This window comes from Clinocottus analis, unplaced genomic scaffold (genome assembly GCF_023055335.1).
Source record: "Clinocottus analis isolate CAN_PGR_092001 unplaced genomic scaffold, fCliAna1.0.p SCAF_20, whole genome shotgun sequence".
NCBI lineage: Eukaryota > Metazoa > Chordata > Actinopteri > Perciformes > Cottidae > Clinocottus > Clinocottus analis.
Window position 1 is genome coordinate 3,297,503 of NW_027175932.1, and position 16,827 is coordinate 3,314,329.

Below are 16,827 nucleotides of genomic sequence, written 5' to 3' on the forward strand. Positions count from 1 at the left end.
TTAACACATTTAAAGAGTGTGTGCAGAGTATATTAAATGACATAAAGGAAATAGTGTCTGAAACAAAGCATGCAAATACTTTTTGGGGGGTTTGCTTTCATGGACATAGTCGAGTAATGCGTGAAATCTAAGCTACTGTGTTGAAACGTGGAGTAAAATATACTTTCATGTCGCGTTCAATGGGCGCATAAAATGTTTCAGAGGGCCACCATGGCGTACTATAATATAAAACACTAAATTAGGCCATTTTTATGACGTCTATATACACTAAGACTTTTTGAAAAGGACATTTTATGAAGTTTTCTAGGGTCTGACTTAAATGTAGATGTTTAATACTCCATGAAAATCTAAATAAAACATCAAATTATAATATAGAAATGAAAAGGTCATATTAAAGGCTTTGTATAACAGTAATACTATCTCATTGTATCTCATATACTATGATATTACATAACAGAGGATTTTATATCAACACATTGGAGTCTCCTTCCCAATTATTTACATTCACACGGACATTAAAACATTTTTTTTTTATTCCTTCCTCATGTCTTGTAAAAGATTAACGTGTGTATTTGTGCACAGTGTTTTATGGATGTACATGTACTTCATTCAACACACGGAGTACTTTGGATATCGACCATCACCTTCCCGGCCGTGCGTCTCTGCAGCAGAAGATTCGTCTCCTGGAGATCCGTCAAATGTTCCCAGAGACTCAAGACACAACGAGTTGTATAAAACTGTCATTACAGTGATTTATTATAATGAACCATGAAAATAGCCAACCAGTGCAGTGTCTGTGAGTCTCTCCCCTCCACACAAACATACACTCACACAAATAAAAAAAAATAAAAAGAGACAAAGTTGAAAAGTCCAGAGAGGGAGAAAAAGAATAAAATAAAAAATAATATTGCTACAGTCACAGAAACATTCAGCTTTGCCAAGAAAGAGCGTTCATATTTACAACCGTATTTGAAAAACAACAAAAAAAATGGGATGGGAGCAAATTGTACAAGCATAGAAAAAGAAAAGAAGCAAATATTTACAACCTGTTCCTGGTGAAAGCTGGAGTAACCACCTATACATTAAATTACACTTTCTACAAATAACCATCGATATTCAAAAATAAACCGCTAACGTCCTACCTGTGGGCGAGGCCACGCTGCCTACCTCAGAAGACTACACACACACACACACACACACACACACTCGTTACAAGAATTCACACACACTTTACCGCCTTTAAGCAACCGTACTCTTTCACACCTTGTAACAGGCACACACACAAACACACACACACAGGCGTACGTACACACACACACACACACACACTCACGCACACACACACTCACAAGTGCAGCCTCCCAGGATGGTGAGGCAGGTTTCCCAGAAATGGGTCTTTTTCTGAATCTGCAGCGGTGAACAGATATTTTGTTGTTAGACAAGCGGAATAAAAAAAATAAGTGTTTACTTTTTTTCTCTATACAAAAAGCTTTCTCTTTGCTATAGTGAGCCACTAGATTATAACAAATAAATGGTGTGGAGAGCCGACAACAGACGAGAGAGAGAGAGAGAGAGAGATGAGGAAGTAAAAACGAGTAACTGACAAAAGGAGGAAGAGGAGGATGAAGGAGAGGGTTTAGGCTGGAATGTCCATCGATAAAACAAAGTGCGGGGGGGGGGGGTTACAACGGGGTCCAAACAAGACGCAGAACAGAGAGCTTTCCCCTCCATCACAGGAAGGATATATAAAAACAAACGGAGGCCAGAGAGAGCGGGCTAAGAGCACCAGGGGGAATCGTCCATCTTCATTTTTAGCAGTTTGTCTTGAAGATTGTGTCACTGTCCGTTTTTTTTTTCTTTTCTAAAACCGTCTGTCCTTGTTTTTGTTTTTAGTTATCTCGTAAAAAGTATCCTTGTTATCCCACAATCAGCTGTTTTTCCACTGGCCGTGTGTGTGTGTGTGTAGGTGTGTGTGTGTGTGTAGGTGTGTGTGTTCAGGTACATAGAAAACATATCTACAGCGTATGATACACGCCCCTTTTCTCTCTCTCCGGCAGAGTTCTCAGGGGCTGCCGGGGCCCGACGGCAGGGGCCCCCCCGGATCAGTGCCACCCTGTGCTCAGGTACCCCGAGCTGTGGAAGGGGGTCGAGGACGCGGGAGCTCCGCGAGTCCCAGAAGGCATCTGGGAGGCCGCGGCCGGGCCTTGTTGAGTCTGTTGTGGAGGTGGAGGGGGAGGCGGGGGCAGTCCGGTCTGCTGAAGGGACGCCGGGTACGCCGACGGGGCCGCCGGAGGGTTAGCGGCGCCGCCTGGGTGCAGCAACGCCGGCTGGAAGGCCCCCAAGTTCTGAAAGTGGTGGGGCTGCATCTGGGCGTTGGTCGAGGGGGCGGGGGGAGGCGGAGGGGGCGGCGGAGGAGGGGTGAGCGACAGCAGGGCGCTGCCAGCGGTGGCCTGCTGCTGCTGCTGCTGCTGCTGCTGCTGGGAGGTCTGGACCTGCGGCGGAGGAGGCGGCGGCGGCGGAGGAGGAGGGGCGGAGGTCAGCATGAGCTGGTGCTGCGTGATGGGAGACGGCTGAAGGCTGACGTGCAGCAGGGTGGGGCCGGGCATCGGGTGCGGGTGCGGAGGAGGGGGAGGGGGAGGCGGCGGTGGCGCTGCCGAGCTCTGATAGTGCACGCTGTGGGGAAGAGTCTGCATCAGGGGCTGAGAACCGGGAGGGTACGGGGCGGCCACGACCACGGGTTTGAAGCCGGAGAACGGGCCGGCGGGCGAGGGGCTCTGGCCGGGGAAGTACGCCGCCGAGGCCGGCGGCGGAGGGGGAGGTGGCGGCGGAGCGCTCTGCGCGTTGTACTGGGGGAAAGGGGCGGGGCTTTGAGTCTGAGCCTGCGGCTGGGGTTGGGTTTGAGGCTGAGCGGAGAACAGCACCCTCTGGCTGCGGTACTGCGAGCCCTGAGGCTGGGGTTTGGGGGTGAGGAGCAGGGAGGCGCCGGGGTAGTGGACCGGAGAGGAGGGCAACGGGGCCGGGAGCAGCTTCGTGGGAGTCAGAGGAGCCGATTTGTTGGGGCCCGCGGGCTTGAGCGGCGGCTGGCCGGTCGCATTCGGCGTCCTTGGCCGCCCGTCGCCGTCATCCTCCTTTGCCGACCGACTGGGAGAGCAGGGCTGCGAGGGGAAGAGAGCGAGAAAAAAGGTCACGCGGCTGTCGACGACGAGTCAGATCCACGTTGTGCGTTTAATGTCGACTTACGGTGTGAGTTGGAGATGGGCAATCTCTCAGAGCAGGTGTATCTCCGCCTTCGGTCTCACCGTCTATAAAAAGGGAGAACATTATAAAAACATTGATGTAAACATAGATCGTTAAAAAGAGGTTCCTGGCTACATATTTATGCTTCTTTGCATGCAGAAGACAGTCAGTTTTCTCACCTGTGTCTTTGTCTTTGCTGAGCAGCAGAGCTCTGTGGTAGCTGCGTTCTCGGGCCTGCTCTACAGACGTAGACGACGTCCTACAAAACATAAGAGATCGTCACAATCCAATACTGAAATACCGAAATAAAAAGCCAGTGTACATCTTGAACCGACCATCGAACTTTGAGTTAAAAGAGCTTAAGAAATAACCTTTGTAGGGGGAGACAATATGAATAGGAATTTTGCATTGAAGGATTTTTAAATGAAAAACTGAATTTCAGGTATGTTGTGCATTTGCGTCTGGAGGGCTCGGTGTGAGGACACGCCCCCTCTACCGGCCTCAAAGCGCAAACGCTCTTTCATGGGGTGTTTGACGGTTGTTTAGATAATTTAAGGGGAGTTAATCACATGCAAACTGATATTTTCAGTGAAAAGAGGCCCTCGTGAGGTGAAACAGTGATGTTGTAACAACCAGAGTTTGGAAAACGTCCCATCTGCACCAATAAATTAAATAATTTGACCTCTACACAATATATCTATTATACACTACATAGGCTAACACTGCATAATAACAAAGGTTATTAATGTTTAGCTGTAGAAGTAGTTTTTAAAACGTACCACTGTCCCTCTCCTCCTTCCTTCTCTTCTTTCTCTCCAGGCCCCTCCGCCTCCTCGCTTGTCTGGGGCTCTTTTACTGCGGTGGCGGTGGTGTTGGTGGTGGTGGGGCTGGCGTTGGTGGAGGGGATGGGGGTGTTGTTGGTGTTGCAGAGGGGAGTGGGAGCGGCGGGTAGGGGCGATTCACCGGCGGTCTCCAACGCGACGGGGAAGGCGTCCGCCGTCAAAGGCGGCACGGTGGAAACCGGAGAGCTGCACTCGGTCTTGGAGCCGCTGCGACGAGCCTCGCGCTGACGCTTCCTGTATTCGAGCAGCGAGACCTGCGGGAGCACAAAACCTCAATGTCATTCGGGAACAAAGAGCGTGTTTTAATGTCCGACCAGCAGAGGGCAGCACCGGGACAGCTACTCAAACAAAGAGCAGCATGAGTCAGTTCATCTCTCTGGATCTCTGAGAGAGGATGTGGCAGAAAACAGTGTTAACGTTGCCTTATGCATTTCTAACTCATTTTACCTGCTCATTTATCCTTATACTCGTTATATATTGTGCCCTCTCTTCTCACAATGCATTCTGCATTTTGTCCCAGAAGACTGGCTTTAGTTCTAATTCAATTTTAGCATATTTACAGTCTCTATGGCAGCTGAACGAGTGAGTAAAATGTCATCACCTTTTTCTTCTGTGGGGGGTTTTGTGCCGACCCGCCTCCCTCGCCAGAGCCGTCCCCGTTCAGAGAGCGTGGGAAGCCGAGTGCGCCCCCCTCCTCGGCGCAGGGATAAAAGAGCTGCTGCCCCTGGCCTTCACTGAAGGGGGGCTGAGCGCCAACCAGCGACACCGTCACGACCGCGGCCCCCGCTGCAGCCCCAGCTGCAGCCTCGGGCCTGAAGGGGGAGACCAGAGGCTCCAGGGTGTGCGAGGGGGTGAGGTCCCTTAGGTTTGAGTTGACTGGAGAGAAGTTCAGGCCAGCTGGTCCAGTCGGGACTCTGTCTGGGCTTTTTATCCAGCCGGTAAAAGAGGAAGCACATGTTTCCGCAGACGAGGCGGCCTCATTGTTCCCCTCTACGACGGCCGCGCCATCTGTCCTGTCCTCGCCAACGTCCAGAGGCTCGGCGGCCGGAGGCTGCGGACTGTCGGGAACCGGCGCCGCGGCTTCTGTCGGGGTTCCTTCTGAACTGGGAGCCGCGACGGTGGGAGAGGAGACCAACGAAGGAGGACGATCGGCCTGGGAAAGAAAGGAGGAATCAACGTCAGGGGGACGGTGGTAACAAAAGCCAGATGAGAAGTGAAGAAGATGCATCGTATTTTCGCTAAATTGCTCATTTAAAATTGTCTCAGCAATGATGTTTTCTACTGAATAATCATATATTGTGATTACAAATCAAGTTGTTTACCTGATAAACTATTAAATACAACATAATATGATTATTCAAGCCCTAACATACCCGTTTGGTGCATCCTTCACTCACCTCTTGCACACTGGGTTTTCGGCTGACCTCTGGGGAGCTTTCCACGGAAGAAGATTCACTCTGTGGAACAAGAACAGATCCAGTTCACTTCAGTTCTTTTACACGAGTCAACAAAAGTGCAAGCTTCCCACGGCCGTACCTCCTGAAGGACATTAAGTGTCGGTGTTGGGGTGGTGGGCAGGGGCTCTGTACTCGGCTCCTCTGTTCGGGGGCGTGGCGGAGTAGCCAGTAAGATCGGGGTGGCGGGCGTCTCCGGTTGCTCGGCCCTGGTGGGCGTGGCACAGGGGGAGCCGTAGGGCGTCGAGCTCTCGGACATGCAGGCGTCCAACGGACTCAGCCGCCGCTTTTTCAACGGCGTGGGCAACTCTGTCGGAAGAAAAGGCGGTGTCTGATGTAGTTTATGAACTTCTAATGATGTAGATCGTGATTAGGGCTTTAAAAATGTGAAAAAAAGGCTGTTTCCAACCTGGAATAAATGTTAACGTTCCACCAGATTGAGCTGGCTACCTACCTGGTAGAGAGCAGATACCATTGTAAGGTAAGGGGCTGTCTGAGTCTCCATTAATGGGCGGGCTGAGAGGACCCTCGCTGGGCATGAGGAGGCTCGGTCGACTGGCCGGGCTGGTGGAGCCCTCCTCTTCCAGAGCTTGCTTCAACCATCGCTGTAAGAACGAGCAGAGGTTCAAGTGAGCCAACAATGGTTGCAGCTAAAAATCAGCACGACAGGAAACTTTACAGACGATAAATACTCATAAAAAGCAAAGCTACTGACGGGCAGAGAAGACACTGTCAACAAAAGACAAGGTTGTGTATGTTGTGTAAAAGTATCAAAAAGCAAAATGGGGATATTTCTGAAGCAGTACCTTCTTGCAGGAGCCGGTGGTCGGCGGCGTTTCAGGCAGTTCTCTGGACCGCCGTCTCCCAGTGGGGACTCCGGGAGTGGTGGGGCTGCGGTTGGCCAGGAATGGGGACGAGAAGCGGACGTAGTGTTTGGGGGTGCTGTAGACCTGCGGGGAGCAGGCCATGCCCGGTAGGGCGTTCAGCTGCGTGGCGAGAACTTCGGGGTCGCTGCTTATTCTCAGCGGCCTCTCCGGGACCGGCTCCGGGGTTCGTACTGCACAGAGGTCCTGCATCTTCTCTCCCACCCACTCGCTCACAAAGTGCTGTCGAAAAAAGAGTTTGAGAAGATTTACCCGACAGTCTGCTCACATTGAATACGTTTGACAGGATGTGTGTATTTGCGAAAAACAATATGCAACATTTTGACCCAGATATTAAGACAAAACCACCAAAATATATCTTATTAAAGTGTATCAGAAACAGCCGATGCCCATGCTGAAATAGCGCTTTGGTACCTTTTTAGTTTTGAAGTTCTTGCCCCCCATGCGGTTTCGGTCGGGTGCAGGTGAACTGCTGTGCGGAGGGCTGCTGTACGGCTCTTCGTCGAGCATGGCCTCCGGCTCCGGCGCCGCGAGCATCTCTCCTTCGGGGGCTTCGTTGGTCAGAGGCTCCAGAGACTCCGTCGGCGAGCCGGGGGCCAGGTCGGAGCAGGTGCTGATGGTACGAGCGCGCCGGCGCTGTTGACCGATGTGCGTGCGGTTCCTCGAGAAACTCTTCCTGTTCCTCGAGCTTTTGACCTTGGCCGGCTTCAACCCTGGCTCCTCTTTCACCTCCAGCAGCGGCTGTGAGAAAGACTGTATTCATATTAAAAGGAAACCACAAACATGTCCCTGTGCTCACTAGTCATATAACCCTTCATATGTAGTTTGATATCACTGTTGTGTCCCAACAAGTGTTTGCTTGACCAGTTATCGCTCAAATGCAGTTATCTTATCTACAGAGAATAAAAATGTTAAAATACATTGTTTGACAGACAGCTTTGCTATCCAGACTTCTGAAGTCTATTGCTCAAGCGCCTCAAAAGGTTTGTGTCCCCATGTTCTCACCTGCATGACTGTTGGAGAATCGGCCATCTCTGGCGTGGCCGGCTGCTCCTCCTTGATGTCACTGCGGCCCCCGACTTCCGTCTTGACGCCGCCGATTCTTTCCAGCGCCTGCTCTCGGCGCTTCTCTCGCTTTTCCATTCGGGCGAAGGCTTGCAGGATGGCCTCCATCTTCCTCTCTTCCCGCGTCTGCAGAGAGAAAAAGGCGTGTGGGGGGGGGTTGGAGGAAAGGGGGGGGGGGTTGACGGATGATGGACGGGAAGAGGGCGCAAGAGACATTAGTCCACGGAGGCACCACTCTCCCACGTAGCCCCAGAGGTAGCGATGCGACGGTTAATGTGTGCTACACAGCGAAAGCCGATCAAGCTGTGCAAAGTGCAGAGCGCCGAGAGAAAGAAAGGTGTAGAAAAGTGGCCCCTTGCTTTCATAATAAGGGAAACAAAAAAGGATAGGACGTCAGGCAGGAGCAACAAGACAAATGTTGTGAGGATGTAAATGGACTTTATTTTTATAGCGCTTTTCTAACTTAACGGCGAAAGAGACCCACCAGAAGGTCGTCTAATGTGTTCCTATATGCATGTTTGTGCCACAAATAACCCCAGCTCTACCGTCACCAAAAACAAGAAATGGATACCCAAACAAAGAGCTCTACCTTTAGTCAGAACAGCCCACTGAAAAAGATTTTTATACCACGAAACATACTGGAACGACAGACACATTTCTGAGAGATCAGGCTGAAGACAGGTGTCGGTGAAGACGAGACAGTTAGTACGCTTGTGAGTCACCTCGGGGAGATTTGGGGGGGAGTGGGGAGGCTGGTAGATGGGTGGAGTAGAAATTTTTGCTATGAATGGGTCAAGTTTACCTCCTTGTGTTTCAGTCCCTTCCAGCTGGAAGCCGCCCCGACAGGGAGATGGGACTGCTCCGCTGGGTTGGCCTGAATGTTCAATAAAGAGACAGCCTAGTTTAGAAGAGACATGTCCCCCCTAAACAAGGCTTCACAAACACTGGACAGGGCTAGACTCCCTGATCTGGTGGTACAAAATAGGTCTGGGTCAGGTACTGTAGGTGTTGGATAGGTTAACGTAATATCCTGCTAGAGACGGTGCTGCTAACGTTACGATATCGAGGTAACGGCTGTTTTCTGAACCGATTTGTTTATTTTTTTGTGTGGTTTATTGTGATATAGAGAGGTTGTTATAGTGATGGAAAACCTCTCTCAGGATCTCTTTAAACTGTGCGGATTTGTGCCCGTCAGAGACTAAACTTGAAAATCGTGAGGGGGAAATGTGGTTTTAAAAAAAAAGTACAAAAATCTTCAATCCAAAAAACTGTGGTCGCCGATTGCACACAGAGACATCCTGTTTGGAGCTTCAGAGACATAACACACAAGAAAAGTCAAAATCAAAGAGGTCAAAATGCTGCTGACAGTGTCTGAAATGTATCACCAAGTGCTGCCACCACCACCACCAACCAACCAACCAGAACAATAAACTGACCAGCGCTACATTTTCTCAGCCCCATTGTTCTTTTAAAAAAAATATGGTTCAGGAAACAAAAACGTGCAGAGGTGGCATTCTGCTGCAGAAAGAAGAAAGAAAAAAAAGACACATGTGCATCAATCACCTAAAACCAACAGGCGGGGGTGCAGTGTTTAGCACCGTCGCCTCACAGCAGCCTCACACTCGGTTCGTACCTGCGAACCCGGGGGCCTTTTCTGTGCGTTCGCTAGGTTCTGCGTAGGTTTACTTTTCCTCCAGGTGCTCTGGTTTCCTCCCTCGGTCAGACGGGAGGAAAAATTAGGTTAATTACCTAATCTCTCCTCTGTGAGTCAGCACTGATTGACTGGCGACCTGCCCAGGGTGTCACCCCGCCTCTCGCACCAACGTCCGCTGGGATTGGCCACGAGGATAACGAGCAGGCGCGGCTAACGGACTGGGGCCTTTAAAAACAACCGCAGCGTTATTGTCCTTGAGGGGGAATTTGTCACGCAAAACCGGGTCGAGTGCAGACTTGAGGCACTCGCAGGTAACCCAGATTTTGTCGACACAGGAAAAACCAGGATGCCTTTTCAAAATGACAAAACAATAGGGGCTCTTGTTTAAGTAGGCGAAATATCGTGCCAAACACACAACAATGTTATCTCACCGCCCGCGCCTTATCGCGGCATAGATTTTCATCACCCACATGCATCTACTATGCCTGCGATCGGCAGTTTATGAATGCACACTTCTTTGATCCAGCAGCAGAGCTCTCTCCTGGGTCACATTACATAGAAACCAGCCTATTGGATCCCCCAAAGTCAATACGGCCCTGGCAACAAGGCGCTACCCTCTGCAGCCCCTCCTCTCTCTCTCTCTCTCGCCCTCCCCTCAAATATCTATCCCTCTCTGGCCGATTAGCAGATCTGTATGTTGGCCAAAGATGAGTCAGCACTTTACACCTCGGGTCCACCGTGTGAAACGAAGCTGACTGCAGGGTAATTTCCAGAGTGAGTGTGTACGTGTGTGTGTGTTTGTGAAGTGCACCATGCTCGCCTGTGTGTATGCGTGTTCGATACCGTCTCTCAGAGACATTAGACTGTTCGGCAGGGACAAAGAGGGGTTGAACCAGTAATTGGCCATTTCAAACTCGCAATGAAGGCGAGAGGAGAGCTGTACTCAAAAGTAGAATGCGAGCCGAGGGGACGGATTCGGCTCGCATTGATCACACAACATACCGGGTCGTTCCCACTGACGGCAACAAATGAGAAAAATAAATGTCACTGCGTAATGACAGACAAAGCACAAAGCTTCAGTACTGCGAGGAAGAGGGAAGCCAAAGCTGCAGGAGGGAGAAAAATAAAATAAAAACCACAAGTAGGACTGAGCAAAAATATCAACAAGGGCATGGACAGAGGCGGGAGCACTAGCAATAGATAAGTGATGAAGAGGAGGGTAGTTTAATGGAAGGGAGATAGAGGACAGCTGCTCCTATCCAAGCCACAGCACCCGTAGCAGACACATTGTTTGGTCCACACCAAGAGCAACAGGGGACATTCTTGTTTTTTTTTTTATATTGTCACTTTCACTGCTGGGTGGCTACATGGCAAAAAAAAAAAAAAAAAAAGCTTGTAGCCCCTAGCTTGGCACACTTACCATCTTCCTCCTCCTCTCTGCAATCTGCTCCTCTGACTCCATCTCTACTTCATTGCTAACGGAGGTTTTGTCTTCTAGATCCTCATATAACTCAGGATCCTGTAAGAGGAGGGATAGAGGGGGGTATGGCGCTTTATCACGGCTGTTCAGTCAGTCTAGCTACAGACTAGAGGGAGACAGGTAAGAGTGTAGGAGAGGTGAGGGAGAAAGGGAGGAAGGAAGGGGAGGGAGGAAGGGAGGTAGGAAGGAGGAAGAGGGAAGCAACTCTGCTACTTTTCGGGGGGGTCAATTTGTGCAGAAACATGCTCAGAACTTGTCTTTCACTATTCTTTCACATAAATGATAATGAATCTTTGTGTGCAGCACTGCGAGCACACGCGATGCCGTACCAGCACCCTCTGACAGAACAAACCACTTAGCAGCTGACATACGCTGGCCTGCCTTCAATGTGAGCAGTTGGACTTTTTACACATTTATTTTATCTACTCTGTGGGTACATCTTTCATCTCATCATTCTGCAATTACAGCTCTGACGTAACTCTGCAAAAAGCTTTGACATTTTGAGATGTCTAAACCTGTCTCAGGCTAGCGATTTATTAATGATTAAGCACCACGGGTTGTTTTTTTTTAAACTAAACTTTGACGGCATTTCTCTTATTTCTAACTGCTGAATGAACTGAAACAATTTGACTTGGCCGTGGTAAGTGAAAATGTGCTTTTCTGGAATAGACGAGAAATTCTGTTGCTTCTAACACGTCCAAGAGAAAACGCCATTCCCCGAGTGTGTCACAAAAGGGTTACGCACTGCAACACAACTCTGCCAGACGAACGGCACAAAAGCATCTTGTGCAATGACCGTAAATCTGAACTATGTCGTCAAAATTCTTAGTTGGGGAGGAGGGGGACGGAGGTGAATGCATAAAAGGGATGATGGGATGGGGAAGGGGGGGAAAGAGGGAACTAAAGAGCATGTAGTGACTAACAATGGAAAACACATGCACAACACATTTAACAAAGATCAAACAAAATTGCATGCATGAACCACAAGGATAAATGTATATTTACAATAAATATGCCATCGAAGACAGTCTAAACATGTAACATATGAGCAGTTAAGTGTCATAAGGGGGATGAGAGTGGGTGCGTATAGTATGCCGTTCATAAAAGTGTAATCTTGCCTGGTTGTTTGAGATGGAGAGGCGGAGAGGAGAGAGTTTCCTCTGCTTGCCGTCGCCTACGCTCTTGCTCTTCCCGTCGCAGTCCAGACCCATGTTCTGGTTCTGGCCTAGGTCGTCCCGGACGGTCTCCTTGTCCTTGCGACTCCCTCGGCGCCGGCCTCCAGAGCCCAGGTTCTCTGTGGGCTCCAGGTTGTGCTTGAGCACCGGGCACTCCTGGTTCCCCTTCACGCAGGCACAGTCCACCTTGTATTTACTACAAGAATTTAAAAAAAGAAACATGAAGTTAGAAGGTAAAAATGATCTTGCCTTGATCTTACTTGATCTTACTCTTATAACTCACCAGCTGCCGTAGTCATAATCAAAACCAATGGTGATCTCTGTGCCTTTGCCGATAGGCCTCAATGAGTAGATGTACAAATGTAGCATGCCGTCCTCAACGACATGCCGTACCTAAGTAAAGAAAGTAATGCAATATTATAACCGTGCATAAGGGCTGACTTACTGTACTCAATCAGTTTTTTGGAGGATGTTTACTTACTTCAGCGTTGGGGGTGCAGGAGCGACGGATGAAGCGCGCCTCGTTGCCAAAGCTGCGAGCGTCCACACACATCTCCAAGCCGTCAAATTTAGAATAAAATAACACAAAGGGGTACGGCCTAAACAAGGAAAAAGCATCAATGTTAATAATTCACATTAAAAAGAGCCCACACTGTAATGAACTACAACCCTTAGCCATCCAACCCAAGTCCCCAGAGTTCTTAAACTCAGTTAATTGGTTTGACCTGCAAAGGAAAAAGCTGCAATATCTAATTTACAGTCACATGAAACAACTCAGAAGGAGAAATCTCTCTGAAAAGGGACTCGTATTCTGACCTCTTGAAGAAGTATCCGTTGGCCTCAAACTGCTGTCGAAGCATGAACTTTCCCCTGTACTCAATGATGAGGGAGTCGGGGGCCAAGTCTCGCACCGCCTTCAGGATCTTCTTGTTCTTCTGAACTTGGCTCTGCAAGAGAGAGACACTCTGGCATGAGTGCAGATCCTGGACAAGGAACACATTTAATTACACCTTAATACAAGGAGAAAGCCGTTATGGTGAATTGACTCGATGCTTAGGTAAAAAGGACATGATCCGGGTGTAGGTGCCCTGCTCACAAGAGATTCAAAAAGTGGGTGAGGTTGTACATCAGACTTTATTGTACAGACTGTAAACGGGTCTTTACCTCCACAGGCGGTTTGAAAGAGGCGGGGTGCGTGTTGTACGCCAGGCTCTTGCCATCGCCTTGCTCTTTGACGCGCAACAGGACCTGGACGTCCTCACTGTACTGATTGCTGCTGGCCTCCTCGTAGCGCTCCATCCACGTCTTGAGTTTGTTCTCCCACAGAGACGGGTGCTCCGTCGGCTCCTGCTCCGGAGCAGCACCCTGAGAGAGAGAAAGAAGAAAAAAAAGATAGTTGTAGGTGCAAATGGTTCAAGTTTTTTGAAAGAAGACAACAAGACTCTGAACACAGAGGCTGAGCGTTTCATTCGGTGAGTTTACCTTAACTCTGGAGGACTTTCTGGAGCCTTCTCGGAAGGCCTGCCAGACAAAGAAAAGACATAAACAAACTTTATTAATTGACGTATACAATAATGTACAATGAGGATGTTATACATAATGTTCCTTGATTTGGTTCATTGTAAATTAACTAGTGAAATCTGACCTTCTTAGCTCGAGCAGAGGAGGCCGGAGACTCTTTATCGCCGCTCTTTTTACGCTTTTTATCAATCTGCTTAGTGCCAAGGCGCCCAGTGGTGAGCGTGATGGCGGTAGGCGTGTGTTGGAAGGTGGAGTAGAGCTCTAACGGCACTTCATCTCCACTCTCTGTAGCACTGGTGTCACCATCTAAAGAAAGCAAAAAATGCGTGTTAGCTATGAGGAACAAATGATATCAAAGACTACACTACAGACAAAATGAAGAGCTGGCCCTGTCACAACAATAGGAGAAGTAGGTACGCTATAAGAAAAGGAGTTTCCAGCTTGTCCAGCAGGTGTCAGCATGGCTCAGGCTCAATGACCTGCAAGGGGAGGAGGCTGCATCCTGACAGCCTGCAACCTGCTGGGTTTAATAACAATCTGGCCATTTACTGCAGCAAAGAGGCCAGTTTAAGCAGAACTGAAAGATCCATCTATGAGCTCTAACCCCTCATAACTTGCTGTGGCGGACGCAGCTCTCAAAAGAACAACCGCCTGCCTGTATTTCATCAAACTTTGTGTCAACATATTGCATCTTTGTTGAAAATGAAGGTAAACAAAAATATTACGGTAAGGCCAGGGCAAGTCAGGTTTATTTGTATAGCACCTTTCAACAACAAGGCGATTCAAAGTGCTTCACATAGTCATTAAAAAGCTTTAAAAGATAAAGCAGAAGTAAACAAGATACAAAAACAATTAAGAACATTCATTTTAAAACAGTAAAAAAGCAGTAGTGAGATACAGAAATTGATGTAATTGAGATTAAAAAGCAGCAGCAAACAGAGAAGTCTTCAATCTGGATTTAAAAGGAGCTAACGAGGGCAAAACATAGACATATCTGTAGTCTTGCTTACCAGACAAACACTCTCGTTTCCTGGTCTGCAGCAGGATGGCCCTCTCTCTATCCAGGTGTCGCGGTTGGCAGCGTTCACACAGGTAAGTCTCAGGAATGTTCTGCCTGTCGATGCCCATGCAGTCGATATGCTGCCAGGCACTAAAGAAATCGGAGCAAAAAATGTTTTTTATGACATTGAAGCAAGTCCACAAGTTGAACGACAACTTTGGGCTACATGAGGGAACGCAATTAATTTAGATCGTGCAGAAAATCGGGTTCAAATTTACCTGCACTTGTCACAGCAGATCATGTAGCCGTCATCGTGGGTGAAGCCACAGATGCAGCGGGTGATGTCAGCCCCGTAGCTGCCATCCTCTGAGGTGCTGAGCGTTGTGCCCCTGGATGCTTCGTCCTGGCCTCCTGGAACAAACAACCCCCCCTCTCCTTGTCGGATCAACATGGAGGGGGGAGGGGAGGCCGGTGGAGTGGGTGGGGGCCGCGCCCCATAGTTATGGTCCTAATGGAAGGGAGGAACGATACCGAGGTTGTAGGTAAATAATAGTTTATGACAGGGGTAGTTCAAAGAAAAATCACCAAAATGTGGAAGCATGGAGTCGTGGTGAGGACAACTGATTCCCAGACATATGGGAAAGGCCACGACAGATTATTTTTAATTGTATTAATTTTTTTATTTGTGAAATTTAATTTCCTAAAGCCCGAGTTGATTATATGAAATCCCCAAAATACTGGATTTAGCATAAGACAAGAAAAAGCAACCAATCATCACATTTGAGGAGACCTGAATATGAAATGTTTACCATGCCTCCTTAAATTATCAGCTGAGCGATTTATACATCGTTATGTACAGTTTACTGTACAAACAGCTAAAAAAAAAGCGATTAAAAGAAGCTGATTTCTATTGTAGTTAAATTATGCAACAACACCAACATCAATGTGAGAACTTTATATGGAAATAATTATCTGATTTAATTAATAATAATTTAGGATAGGAATTTATAATCATTATGCTCCTACCTATAACTTTTCAGTCTCTTTTTTTGTATATTAGATTGTGGCTTTACTTGTATTGTATGTAATGAGTGACTGAATAAAATTCATTTTCTGTTTCACTTATACTATGGTCAATGTTCCATGTTGACCTAAATTGGAGCCAGTCAATGAGTAACAGAGAGGGAGGGCTCAAGGCTTGTAGGTTATTTGTCTTAGGGTGTGAAGGGAAGAACGGTGTGTGTGTGTGTGTGTGCGTGTGTGTGTGTGTACACTCACGGCGTAAGGCAGGCCAATGTAACTGTGGGAATGGTGAGAAGTGCTGCTGTAGATCTGGTGTGGGTAGCTGGACTTCTCCACCACCACAGGGCTGGCCTCCACCGATTCTGGTCTGCTGAGCACAGAGACAAACGGAGAGCACACATTACTGTACACTGAAAACCTCAGTTGACAAGGTTACACGGGGCAATTGTTCTTCCTCAAACACGGTTAGGAAGTATGTATGTATGTGTGTGTGTGTGTGTGTGTGTGTGTGTGTGTGTGTGTGTGTGTGTGTGTGTGTGTGTGTGTCTGTGTGTGTCTGTGTGTGTGTGCGTGGTTCAGTATGCTTAACAGAGTAGCTACTGCCAGTGATACAGAAATAGAGTGGTAGGAATATGGATGCATGCTAAACACAGTCACACTGTCAAGGGACCTTGGGCACTAGGCCACTGCACACCCAGTGGGGGAAAATACGTTAATAAGTGCTTTAATAAATGTACAATTACGACTTGTACTTTGCTTCAGTATTCCCATTTCATACTTCCACTTTACTCAACTAGCTTTATACGTCGTGTTGCATATTTTACATTTCACATCAATACATTTATAGTTACAAGATTTTACACACAAAACAAACTGCATCTCCGTCCTAAACTTCCCACATGGCTTCAAGTAAATAGCCCGAAGAGGTCAAATTATCCACGGCAAAAAAGCAAAGACAGAAAAGAGAAATACAAATTGATGTTATCGCCCATTTTCCTGCAGAATGAGTACTTGTGCTTTTAATACTCCAAGCACATTTTGTGATAATGTGTTTGCTTAATTAAGTAAAAGGATCTGAATACTTCCTCCGCCGCTGGCTGTACCTGCAGTCACGTCACCTTGCCTGTAAAAGTGTGAGTACTACTTCATGTCAAAATAAACGAAGCGTGAACCCGCATCCACAGGGCAATCATTACAAATGCGCCGCCCGTCGTGCACACAAAACAACAAAACACACAACCATGTACTCCTCCAAAACCAGTAGATCCACTCTCTCGGGGATCACAATGCAGTTAAGGAGGGAGCCTGTTTGGCCGTTTGAGACCAACCCACCCTTATTATGACATGAGTAATCTATTCTTCAGTTGCTGAAGGGGTGGCTCTTGAGGAAGAGAGAAGTGGAACTGGCATTACCCACGGCAAGAGACAAGATAGTTGGATATAAAAGGGGGAAGAAAAAGAAAAAGGTGGAAACAGTTTCGGACAAGCACGA

The 16,827-nt window shown here is 48.1% G+C and overlaps 1 protein-coding gene across 10 annotated transcripts in view; it reads right to left on the minus strand.

Moving 5' to 3' along the window:
• Positions 1 to 725: 725 nt before the first annotated feature.
• Positions 726 to 16,827, minus strand: part of kmt2e (lysine (K)-specific methyltransferase 2E) — a 28,240-nt gene continuing 12,138 nt past the window's right edge. Inside the window, exons 3-25 of one of the 10 annotated variants that reach the window (XM_068585994.1) lie at positions 15,591 to 15,702; positions 14,591 to 14,820; positions 14,323 to 14,462; positions 13,437 to 13,618; positions 13,274 to 13,312; positions 12,956 to 13,156; positions 12,608 to 12,738; positions 12,273 to 12,390; positions 12,075 to 12,184; positions 11,735 to 11,987; positions 10,557 to 10,655; positions 8,285 to 8,356; positions 7,423 to 7,608; positions 6,832 to 7,158; positions 6,340 to 6,639; positions 5,988 to 6,138; positions 5,616 to 5,842; positions 5,477 to 5,536; positions 4,681 to 5,232; positions 4,017 to 4,333; positions 3,417 to 3,496; positions 3,241 to 3,302; positions 726 to 3,155 (exon numbers count right to left, since the gene is read on the minus strand). In XM_068585994.1, coding sequence (XP_068442095.1) covers positions 2,103 to 3,155; positions 3,241 to 3,302; positions 3,417 to 3,496; positions 4,017 to 4,333; positions 4,681 to 5,232; positions 5,477 to 5,536; positions 5,616 to 5,842; positions 5,988 to 6,138; positions 6,340 to 6,639; positions 6,832 to 7,158; positions 7,423 to 7,608; positions 8,285 to 8,356; positions 10,557 to 10,655; positions 11,735 to 11,987; positions 12,075 to 12,184; positions 12,273 to 12,390; positions 12,608 to 12,738; positions 12,956 to 13,156; positions 13,274 to 13,312; positions 13,437 to 13,618; positions 14,323 to 14,462; positions 14,591 to 14,820; positions 15,591 to 15,702 — 5,002 coding nt within the window. In that variant the 3' untranslated portion in view covers positions 726 to 2,102. Of the gene's footprint in view, positions 3,156 to 3,240; positions 3,303 to 3,416; positions 3,497 to 4,016; positions 4,334 to 4,680; positions 5,233 to 5,476; positions 5,537 to 5,615; positions 5,843 to 5,987; positions 6,139 to 6,339; positions 6,640 to 6,831; positions 7,171 to 7,422; positions 7,609 to 8,284; positions 8,357 to 10,556; positions 10,656 to 11,734; positions 11,988 to 12,074; positions 12,185 to 12,272; positions 12,391 to 12,607; positions 12,775 to 12,955; positions 13,157 to 13,273; positions 13,313 to 13,436; positions 13,619 to 14,322; positions 14,463 to 14,590; positions 14,821 to 15,590; positions 15,706 to 16,827 lie in introns of all 10 variants that reach the window. The other 9 variants (XM_068585991.1, XM_068585988.1, XM_068585992.1 and 6 more) reach the window with 9 other exon arrangements.